The sequence below is a fragment of the Hyla sarda genome, chromosome 10 (assembly GCF_029499605.1).
Source record: "Hyla sarda isolate aHylSar1 chromosome 10, aHylSar1.hap1, whole genome shotgun sequence".
Lineage (NCBI taxonomy): Eukaryota > Metazoa > Chordata > Amphibia > Anura > Hylidae > Hyla > Hyla sarda.
Window position 1 is genome coordinate 766,321 of NC_079198.1, and position 12,884 is coordinate 779,204.

Below are 12,884 nucleotides of genomic sequence, written 5' to 3' on the forward strand. Positions count from 1 at the left end.
TGTACAGACTCCATGTTTTCTGTGTAGGATCTGACAGATGATGTATATACAGGGGGATGTACAGACTCCATGATTTCTGTGTAGGATCTGACAGATGTTGTATATACAGAGGGATGTACAGACTCCATGTTTTCTGTGTAGGATCTGACAGATGTTGTATATACAGAGGGATGTACAGACTCCATGTTTTCTGTGTAGGATCTGACAGATGATGTATATACAGAGGGATGTACAGACTCCATGTTTTCTCTGTAGGATCTGACAGATGTTGTATATACAGAGGGATGTACAGACTCCATGTTTTCTGTGTAGGATCTGACAGATGTTGTATATACAGAGGGATGTACAGACTCCATGTTTTCTGTGTAGGATCTGACAGATGATGTATATACAGAGGGATGTACAGACTCCATGTTTTCTGTGTAGGATCTGACAGATGATGTATATACAGAGGGATGTACAGACTCCATGTTTTCTGTGTAGGATCTGACAGATGATGTATATACAGAGGGATGTACAGACTCCATGTTTTCTCTGTAGGATCTGACAGATGTTGTATATACAGAGAGATGTACAGACTCCATGTTTTCTGTGTAGGTTCTGACAGATGTTGTATATACAGAGAGATGTACAGACTCCATGTTTTCTGTGTAGGATCTGACAGATGTTGTATATACAGAGGGATGTACAGACTCCATGTTTTCTGTGTAGGTTCTGACAGATGATTTATATACAGGGGGATGTACAGACTCCATGTTTTCTCTGTAGGTTCTGACAGATGATGTATATACAGAGGGATGTACAGACTCCATGTTTTCTGTGTAGGATCTGACAGATGTTGTATATACAGAGGGATGTACAGACTCCATGTTTTCTGTGTAGGATCTGACAGATGATGTATATACAGGGGGATGTACAGACTCCATGTTTTCTGTGTAGGATCTGACAGATGATGTATATACAGAGGGATGTACAGACTCCATGTTTTCTCTGTAGGTTCTGACAGATGTTGTATATACAGAGGGATGTACAGACTCCATGTTTTCTGTGTAGGATCTGACAGATGATGTATATACAGAGGGATGTACAGACTCCATGTTTTCTCTGTAGGATCTGACAGATGATGTATATACAGGGGGATGTACAGACTCCATGTTTTCTGTGTAGGTTCTGACAGATGTTGTATATACAGAGGGATGTACAGACTCCATGTTTTCTGTGTAGGATCTGACAGATGTTGTATATACAGAGGGATGTACAGACTCCATGTTTTCTGTGTAGGTTCTGACAGATGATGTATATACAGAGGGATGTACAGACTCCATGTTTTCTGTGTAGGATCTGATAGATGTTGTATATACAGAGGGATGTACAGACTCCATGTTTTCTCTGTAGGTTCTGACAGATGTTGTATATACAGAGGGATGTACAGACTCCATGTTTTCTCTGTAGGATCTGACAGATGATGTATATACAGAGGGATGTACAGACTCCATGATTTCTGTGTAGGATCTGACAGATGATGTATATACAGAGGGATGTACAGACTCCATGTTTTCTCTGTAGGATCTGACAGATGTTGTATATACAGAGGGATGTACAGACTCCATGTTTTCTGTGTAGGATCTGATAGATGATGTATATACAGAGGGATGTACAGACTCCATGTTTTCTGTGTAGGATCTGACAGATGTTGTATATACAGAGGGATGTACAGACTCCATGTATTCTCTGTAGGATCTGACAGATGATGTATATACAGAGGGATGTACAGACTCCATGTTTTCTGTGTAGGATCTGACAGATGTTGTATATACAGAGGGATGTACAGACTCCATGTTTTCTGTGTAGGATCTGACAGATGATGTATATACAGAGGGATGTACAGACTCCATGTTTTCTGTGTAGGATCTGACAGATGTTGTATATACAGAGGGATGTACAGACTCCATGTTTTCTGTGTAGGATCTGACAGATGTTGTATATACAGAGGGATGTACAGTCTCCATGTTTTCTGTGTAGGATCTGACAGATGATGTATATACAGAGGGATGTACAGACTCCATGTTTTCTGTGTAGGATCTGATAGATGTTGTATATACAGAGGGATGTACAGACTCCATGTTTTCTCTGTAGGTTCTGACAGATGTTGTATATACAGAGGGATGTACAGACTCCATGTTTTCTGTGTAGGATCTGACAGATGTTGTATATACAGAGGGATGTACAGACTCCATGTTTTCTGTGTAGGATCTGACAGATGATGTATATACAGAGGGATGTACAGACTCCATGTTTTCTGTGTAGGATCTGACAGATGTTGTATATACAGAGAGATGTACAGACTCCATGTTTTCTCTGTAGGATCTGACAGATGTTGTATATACAGAGGGATGTACAGACTCCATGTTTTCTCTGTAGGATCTGACAGATGTTGTATATACAGAGGGATGTACAGACTCCATGTTTTCTGTGTAGGTTCTGACAGATGATGTATATACAGAGGGATGTACAGACTCCATGTTTTCTGTGTAGGTTCTGACAGATGATGTATATACAGAGGGATGTACAGACTCCATGTTTTCTGTGTAGGATCTGACAGATGTTGTATATACAGAGGGATGTACAGACTCCATGTTTTCTGTGTAGGATCTGATAGATGTTGTATATACAGAGGGATGTACAGACTCCATGTTTTCTCTGTAGGTTCTGACAGATGTTGTATATACAGAGGGATGTACAGACTCCATGTTTTCTGTGTAGGTTCTGACAGATGATGTATATACAGGGGGATGTACAGACTCCATGTTTTCTGTGTAGGATCTGACAGATGTTGTATATACAGAGGGATGTACAGACTCCATGTTTTCTCTGTAGGATCTGACAGATGATGTATATACAGAGGGATGTACAGACTCCATGATTTCTGTGTAGGATCTGACAGATGTTGTATATACAGAGAGATGTACAGACTCCATGTTTTCTGTGTAGGATCTGACAGATGATTTATATACAGAGGGATGTACAGACTCCATGTTTTCTGTGTAGGATCTGACAGATGTTGTATATACAGAGGGATGTACAGACTCCATGTTTTCTCTGTAGGATCTGACAGATGATGTATATACAGAGGGATGTACAGACTCCATGTTTTCTGTGTAGGATCTGACAGATGATGTATATACAGAGGGATGTACAGACTCCATGTTTTCTGTGTAGGATCTGACAGATGTTGTATATACAGAGGGATGTACAGACTCCATGATTTCTGTGTAGGATCTGACAGATGATGTATATACAGAGGGATGTACAGACTCCATGTTTTCTCTGTAGGATCTGATAGATGTTGTATATACAGAGGGATGTACAGACTCTCCATGTTTTCTGTGTAGGATCTGACAGATGATGTATATACAGAGGGATGTACAGACTCCATGTTTTCTGTGTAGGATCTGACAGATGTTGTATACACAGGGGGATGTACAGACTCCATGTTTTCTGTGTAGGATCTGACAGATGTTGTATATACAGAGGGATGTACAGACTCCATGTTTTCTGTGTAGGATCTGACAGATGATGTATATACAGAGGGATGTACAGACTCCATGTTTTCTCTGTAGGTTCTGACAGATGTTGTATATACAGAGGGATGTACAGACTCCATGTTTTCTGTGTAGGATCTGACAGATGTTGTATATACAGAGGGATGTACAGACTCCATGTTTTCTGTGTAGGATCTGACAGATGATGTATATACAGGGGGATGTACAGACTCCATGTTTTCTCTGTAGGATCTGACAGATGATGTATATACAGAGGGATGTACAGACTCCATGTTTTCTCTGTAGGATCTGACAGATGTTGTATATACAGAGGGATGTACAGACTCCATGATTTCTGTGTAGGATCTGACAGATGTTGTATATACAGGGGGATGTACAGACTCCATGTTTTCTGTGTAGGATCTGACAGATAATTTATATACAGAGGGATGTACAGACTCCATGTTTTCTGTGTAGGATCTGATAGATGTTGTATATACAGAGAGATGTACAGACTCCATGTTTTCTGTGTAGGATCTGACAGATGATGTATATACAAAGGGATGTACAGACTCCATGTTTTCTGTGTAGGATCTGACAGATGATGTATATACAGGGGGATGTACAGACTCCATGTTTTCTCTGTAGGATCTGACAGATGATGTATATACAGAGGGATGTACAGACTCCATGATTTCTGTGTAGGATCTGACAGATGATGTATATACAGAGGGATGTACAGACTCCATGTTTTCTGTGTAGGATCTGACAGATGATGTATATACAGAGGGATGTACAGACTCCATGTTTTCTGTGTAGGATCTGACAGATGTTGTATATACAGAGGGATGTACAGACTCCATGTTTTCTCTGTAGGATCTGACAGATGTTGTATATACAGAGGGATGTACAGACTCCATGTTTTCTGTGTAGGATCTGACAGATGTTGTATATACAGAGGGATGTACAGACTCCATGTTTTCTGTGTAGGATCTGACAGATGTTGTATATACAGAGGGATGTACAGACTCCATGTTTTCTCTGTAGGATCTGACAGATGTTGTATATACAGAGGGATGTACAGACTCCATGTTTTCTGTGTAGGATCTGACAGATGATGTATATACAGAGGGATGTACAGACTCCATGTTTTCTGTGTAGGATCTGACAGATGTTGTATATACAGAGGGATGTACAGACTCCATGTTTTCTGTGTAGGATCTGACAGATGTCGTATATACAGAGGGATGTACAGACTCCATGTTTTCTGTGTAGGTTCTGACAGATGTCGTATATACAGAGGGATGTACAGACTCCATGTTTTCTCTGTAGGATCTGACAGATGTTGTATATACAGAGGGATGTACAGACTCCATGTTTTCTCTGTAGGTTCTGACAGATGTTGTATATACAGAGGGATGTACAGACTCCATGTTTTCTGTGTAGGATCTGACAGATGTTGTATATACAGAGGGATGTACAGACTCCATGTTTTCTGTGTAGGTTCTGACAGATGTCGTATATACAGAGGGATGTACAGACTCCATGTTTTCTGTGTAGGATCTGACAGATGTCGTATATACAGAGGGATGTACAGACTCCATGTTTTCTGTGTAGGATCTGACAGATGATGTATATACAGAGGGATGTACAGACTCCATGTTTTCTGTGTAGGTTCTGACAGATGTTGTATATACAGAGAGATGTACAGACTCCATGTTTTCTGTGTAGGATCTGACAGATGTTGTATATACAGAGGGATGTACAGACTCCATGTTTTCTCTGTAGGATCTGACAGATGATGTATATACAGAGGGATGTACAGACTCCATGTTTTCTGTGTAGGATCTGACAGATGTTGTATATACAGAGGGATGTACAGACTCCATGTTTTCTCTGTAGGATCTGACAGATGATGTATATACAGAGGGATGTACAGACTCCATGTTTTCTGTGTAGGATCTGACAGATGTTGTATATACAGAGGGATGTACAGACTCCATGTTTTCTGTGTAGGATCTGACAGATGTTGTATATACAGAGGGATGTACAGACTCCATGTTTTCTGTGTAGGTTCTGACAGATGTTGTATATACAGAGGGATGTACAGACTCCATGTTTTCTGTGTAGGTTCTGACAGATGTTGTATATACAGGGGGATGTACAGACTCCATGATTTCTGTGTAGGATCTGACAGATGATGTATATACAGAGGGATGTACAGACTCCATGTTTTCTGTGTAGGATCTGACAGATGTTGTATATACAGAGGGATGTACAGACTCCATGGTTTCTGTGTAGGTTCTGACAGATGATGTATATACAGAGGGATGTACAGACTCCATGTTTTCTGTGTAGGATCTGACAGATGTCGTATATACAGAGGGATGTACAGACTCCATGTTTTCTGTGTAGGTTCTGACAGATGTTGTATATACAGAGGGATGTACAGACTCCATGTTTTCTCTGTAGGTTCTGACAGATGTTGTATATACAGAGGGATGTACAGACTCCATGTTTTCTGTGTAGGATCTGATAGATGATGTATATACAGAGGGATGTACAGACTCCATGTTTTCTGTGTAGGTTCTGACAGATGTCGTATATACAGAGGGATGTACAGACTCCATGTTTTCTCTGTAGGATCTGACAGATGTTGTATATACAGAGGGATGTACAGACTCCATGTTTTCTCTGTAGGTTCTGACAGATGTTTTATATACAGAGGGATGTACAGACTCCATGTTTTCTGTGTAGGATCTGATAGATGTTGTATATACAGGGGGATGTACAGACTCCATGTATTCTGTGTAGGATCTGACAGATGTTGTATATACAGAGGGATGTACAGACTCCATGTTTTCTGTGTAGGATCTGACAGATAATGTATATACAGAGGGATGTACAGACTCCATGTTTTCTGTGTAGGATCTGACAGATGATGTATATACAGAGGGATGTACAGACTCCATGTTTTCTGTGTAGGATCTGACAGATGTTGTATATACAGAGGGATGTACAGACTCCATGGTTTCTGTGTAGGTTCTGACAGATGTTGTATATACAGAGGGATGTACAGACTCCATGTTTTCTGTGTAGGATCTGACAGATGTTGTATATACAGAGGGATGTACAGACTCCATGTTTTCTGTGTAGGATCTGATAGATGTTGTATATACAGGGGGATGTACAGACTCCATGTTTTCTGTGTAGGATCTGACAGATGATGTATATACAGAGGGATGTACAGACTCCATGTTTTCTGTGTAGGATCTGACAGATGTCGTATATACAGAGGGATGTACAGACTCCATGTTTTCTGTGTAGGATCTGACAGATGTTGTATATACAGAGGGATGTACAGACTCCATGTTTTCTCTGTAGGATCTGACAGATGATGTATATACAGGGGGATGTACAGACTCCATGTTTTCTGTGTAGGTTCTGACAGATGTTGTATATACAGAGGGATGTACAGACTCCATGTTTTCTGTGTAGGATCTGACAGATGATTTATATACAGAGGGATGTACAGACTCCATGTTTTCTGTGTAGGATCTGACAGATGTTGTATATACAGAGGGATGTACAGACTCCATGTTTTCTGTGTAGGATCTGACAGATGATGTATATACAGAGGGATGTACAGACTCCATGTTTTCTGTGTAGGATCTGACAGATGTTGTATATACAGAGGGATGTACAGACTCCATGTTTTCTGTGTAGGATCTGATAGATGTTGTATATACAGAGGGATGTACAGACTCCATGTTTTCTCTGTAGGATCTGACAGATGTTGTATATACAGAGGGATGTACAGACTCCATGTTTTCTGTGTAGGTTCTGACAGATGATGTATATACAGAGGGATGTACAGACTCCATGTTTTCTCTGTAGGATCTGATAGATGTTGTATATACAGAGGGATGTACAGACTCCATGTTTTCTGTGTAGGTTCTGACAGATGTTGTATATACAGAGGGATGTACAGACTCCATGTTTTCTCTGTAGGTTCTGACAGATGATGTATATACAGAGGGATGTACAGACTCCATGTTTTCTGTGTAGGTTCTGACAGATGATGTATATACAGAGAGATGTACAGACTCCATGTTTTCTGTGTAGGATCTGACAGATGTTGTATATACAGAGGGATGTACAGACTCCATGTTTTCTGTGTAGGATCTGACAGATGTTGTATATACAGAGGGATGTACAGACTCCATGTTTTCTGTGTAGGATCTGACAGATGATTTATATACAGGGGGATGTACAGACTCCATGTTTTCTGTGTAGGATCTGACAGATGTTGTATATACAGGGGGATGTACAGACTCCATGTTTTCTGTGTAGGATCTGACAGATAATTTATATACAGAGGGATGTACAGACTCCATGTTTTCTGTGTAGGTTCTGACAGATGATGTATATACAAAGGGATGTACAGACTCCATGTTTTCTGTGTAGGATCTGACAGATGATTTATATACAGAGGGATGTACAGACTCCATGTTTTCTGTGTAGGATCTGACAGATGTTGTATATACAGAGGGATGTACAGACTCCATGTTTTCTGTGTAGGATCTGACAGATGTTGTATATACAGAGGGATGTACAGACTCCATGTTTTCTCTGTAGGATCTGACAGATGTTGTATATACAGAGGGATGTACAGACTCTCCATGTTTTCTGTGTAGGATCTGACAGATGTTGTATATACAGAGGGATGTACAGACTCCATGTTTTCTGTGTAGGATCTGACAGATGATGTATATACAGAGGGATGTACAGACTCCATGATTTCTGTGTAGGATCTGACAGATGATGTATATACAAAGGGATGTACAGACTCCATGTTTTCTGTGTAGGATCTGACAGATGATGTATATACAGAGGGATGTACAGACTCCATGTTTTCTGTGTAGGATCTGACAGATGATTTATATACAGAGGGATGTACAGACTCCATGTTTTCTGTGTAGGATCTGACAGATGTTGTATATACAGAGGGATGTACAGACTCCATGATTTCTGTGTAGGATCTGACAGATGTTGTATATACAGAGGGATGTACAGACTCCATGTTTTCTGTGTAGGATCTGATAGATGTTGTATATACAGAGGGATGTACAGACTCCATGATTTCTGTGTAGGATCTGATAGATGTTGTATATACAGAGGGATGTACAGACTCCATGATTTCTGTGTAGGATCTGATAGATGTTGTATATACAGAGGGATGTACAGACTCCATGTTTTCTGTGTAGGATCTGACAGATGATGTATATACAGAGAGATGTACAGACTCCATGTTTTCTGTGTAGGATCTGACAGATGTTGTATATACAGAGGGATGTACAGACTCCATGTTTTCTTTGTAGGATCTGACAGATGTTGTATATACAGAGGGATGTACAGACTCCATGATTTCTTTGTAGGATCTGACAGATGTTTTATATACAGAGGGATGTACAGACTCCATGTTTTCTGTGTAGGATCTGACAGATGTTGTATATACAGAGGGATGTACAGACTCCATGTTTTCTGTGTAGGATCTGACAGATGTTGTATATACAGAGGGATGTACAGACTCCATGTTTTCTGTGTAGGATCTGACAGATGTTGTATATACAGAGGGATGTACAGACTCCATGTTTTCTGTGTAGGATCTGACAGATGTTGTATATACAGAGGGATGTACAGACTCCATGTTTTCTGTGTAGGATCTGACAGATGTTGTATATACAGAGGGATGTACAGACTCCATGTTTTCTGTGTAGGATCTGACAGATGTTGTATATACAGAGGGATGTACAGACTCCATGTTTTCTGTGTAGGATCTGACAGATGTTGTATATACAGAGGGATGTACAGACTCCATGTTTTCTGTGTAGGATCTGACAGATGTTGTATATACAGAGGGATGTACAGACTCCATGTTTTCTGTGTAGGTTCTGACAGATGATTTATATACAGGGGGATGTACAGACTCCATGTTTTCTGTGTAGGTTCTGACAGATGTTGTATATACAGAGAGATGTACAGACTCCATGTTTTCTGTGTAGGTTCTGACAGATGTTGTATATACAGAGGGATGTACAGACTCCATGTTTTCTGTGTAGGATCTGACAGATGATTTATATACAGAGGGATGTACAGACTCCATGTTTTCTGTGTAGGATCTGACAGATGTTGTATATACAGAGGGATGTACAGACTCCATGTTTTCTCTGTAGGTTCTGACAGATGTTTTATATACAGAGGGATGTACAGACTCCATGTTTTCTGTGTAGGATCTGATAGATGTTGTATATACAGGGGGATGTACAGACTCCATGTTTTCTGTGTAGGATCTGACAGATGTTGTATATACAGAGGGATGTACAGACTCCATGTTTTCTGTGTAGGATCTGACAGATGATGTATATACAGAGGGATGTACAGACTCCATGGTTTCTGTGTAGGATCTGACAGATGTTGTATATACAGAGGGATGTACAGACTCCATGTTTTCTGTGTAGGATCTGACAGATGATGTATATACAGAGGGATGTACAGACTCCATGTTTTCTGTGTAGGATCTGACAGATGATGTATATACAGAGGGATGTACAGACTCCATGTTTTCTGTGTAGGATCTGACAGATGATGTATATACAGAGGGATGTACAGACTCCATGTTTTCTGTGTAGGATCTGACAGATGATGTATATACAGAGGGATGTACAGACTCCATGTTTTCTCTGTAGGTTCTGACAGATGATGTATATACAGGGGGATGTACAGACTCCATGATTTCTGTGTAGGATCTGACAGATGTTGTATATACAGAGGGATGTACAGACTCCATGTTTTCTGTGTAGGTTCTGACAGATGTTGTATATACAGAGGGATGTACAGACTCCATGTTTGCTGTGTAGGATCTGACAGATGTTGTATATACAGAGGGATGTACAGACTCCATGTTTTCTGTGTAGGATCTGACAGATGATGTATATACAGAGGGATGTACAGACTCCATGTTTTCTCTGTAGGATCTGATAGATGTTGTATATACAGAGGGATGTACAGACTCCATGTTTTCTGTGTAGGATCTGACAGATGTTGTATATACAGAGGGATGTACAGACTCCATGTATTCTCTGTAGGATCTGACAGATGATGTATATACAGAGGGATGTACAGACTCCATGTTTTCTGTGTAGGATCTGACAGATGTTGTATATACAGAGGGATGTACAGACTCCATGTTTTCTGTGTAGGTTCTGACAGATGTTGTATATACAGAGGGATGTACAGACTCCATGTTTTCTCTGTAGGATCTGACAGATGTTGTATATACAGAGGGATGTACAGACTCCATGTTTTCTGTGTAGGATCTGATAGATGATGTATATACAGAGGGATGTACAGACTCCATGATTTCTGTGTAGGATCTGACAGATGATGTATATACAGAGGGATGTACAGACTCCATGTATTCTCTGTAGGATCTGACAGATGATGTATATACAGAGGGATGTACAGACTCCATGTTTTCTCTGTAGGTTCTGACAGATGTTGTATATACAGAGGGATGTACAGACTCCATGTTTTCTGTGTAGGTTCTGACAGATGTTGTATAAACAGAGAGATGTACAGACTCCATGTTTTCTCTGTAGGATCTGACAGATGATGTATATACAGAGGGATGTACAGACTCCATGTTTTCTGTGTAGGATCTGACAGATGTTGTATATACAGAGGGATGTACAGACTCCATGTATTCTCTGTAGGATCTGACAGATGATGTATATACAGAGGGATGTACAGACTCCATGTTTTCTCTGTAGGTTCTGACAGATGTTGTATATACAGAGGGATGTACAGACTCCATGTTTTCTGTGTAGGATCTGACAGATGTTGTATATACAGAGGGATGTACAGACTCCATGTTTTCTCTGTAGGATCTGACAGATGTTGTATATACAGAGGGATGTACAGACTCCATGTTTTCTGTGTAGGATCTGACAGATGATGTATATACAGAGGGATGTACAGACTCCATGTTTTCTGTGTAGGATCTGACAGATGATTTATATACAGAGGGATGTACAGACTCCATGTTTTCTGTGTAGGTTCTGACAGATGTTGTATATACAGAGGGATGTACAGACTCCATGTTTTCTGTGTAGGATCTGACAGATGTTGTATATACAGAGAGATGTACAGACTCCATGTTTTCTGTGTAGGTTCTGACAGATGATGTATATACAGAGGGATGTACAGACTCCATGTTTTCTGTATATGTTGTATATACAGGGATTCTCCCCTTATTACCTCTGTGCATACGGTTCCCTATAGAGCAGCGATGCTGATGCAGAAAGCTTTGAAGATAAGGGAACACTCCCAGGGTCACATGACCCATCTGCTGCAGCTCAGCTTTATAGGGAAACATTAAAGACGACAAAATCCTCTGCTTTGGTTTCATCAGATACGACAGATGGATTTTGGAATTAGCATTTAAATCAAAGTCGTCTGACGTTCGCGTGTTTTACAACGTCGTACGGATAACGCTCAGTGACATCAGCGGCGGCTCTGCTATAACACGGCAGCGAGGTGGAGTGGGAGCTAATGTCTGAATATCATCAACATAATCACACAGAAAAGTGTTTTCCAACCAGGGTGCCTCCAGCTGTTGCAAAACTACAACTCTCAGCATGCCCGGACAGCCAACGGCTGTCCGGGCATGCTGTGAATTGTAGTTTTGCAACAGAAAGATGCACCTTTGATGGCAAATACCGATTTAGTGAGAAGCTTCCAGAACTTACCATCTCGCAGGCAGAAAGAAACCAGATCCTGAAATATAAAAAAATAGGGCGTCATTAAAAACAACCCCAAAAATAAAAGGAATGGCATACATAACACGCCCCCCTCCCCCACCTACATAACATGTGATCAGGGAAGGACCTCTATGTGTGCACCTACATAACATATGATCAGGAGAGGACCTCTGTGTGTGCACCTACATAACATGTGATCAGGGGAGGACCTCAGTGTGTGCACCTACATAACATGTGATCAGGGGAGGACCTCTATGTGTGCACCTACATAACATGTGATCAGGGGAGGACCTCAGTGTGTGCACCTACATAACATGTGATCAGGGGAGGACCTCTATGTGTGCACCTACATAACATGTGATCAGGGGAGGACCTCAGTGTGTGCACCTACATAACATGTGATCAGGGGAGGACCTCTATGTGTGCACCTACATAACATGTGATCAGGGGAGGACCTCTATGTGTGCACCTACATAACATGTGATCAGGGAGGGACCTCTATGTGTGCACCTACATAACA

At 40.7% G+C, this 12,884-nt stretch overlaps 1 protein-coding gene across 5 annotated transcripts in view; it reads right to left on the reverse strand.

The window, feature by feature from the left end:
• The window catches only part of TMCO4 (transmembrane and coiled-coil domains 4), a 110,856-nt gene that overhangs the window by 49,946 nt on the left and 48,026 nt on the right, over positions 1 to 12,884 (reverse strand). For all 5 annotated transcript variants that reach the window (XM_056542804.1, XM_056542802.1, XM_056542803.1 and 2 more), the window contains one exon: positions 12,353 to 12,380. In XM_056542804.1, coding sequence (XP_056398779.1) covers positions 12,353 to 12,380 — 28 coding nt within the window. The remainder of the gene's footprint in view (positions 1 to 12,352; positions 12,381 to 12,884) is intronic.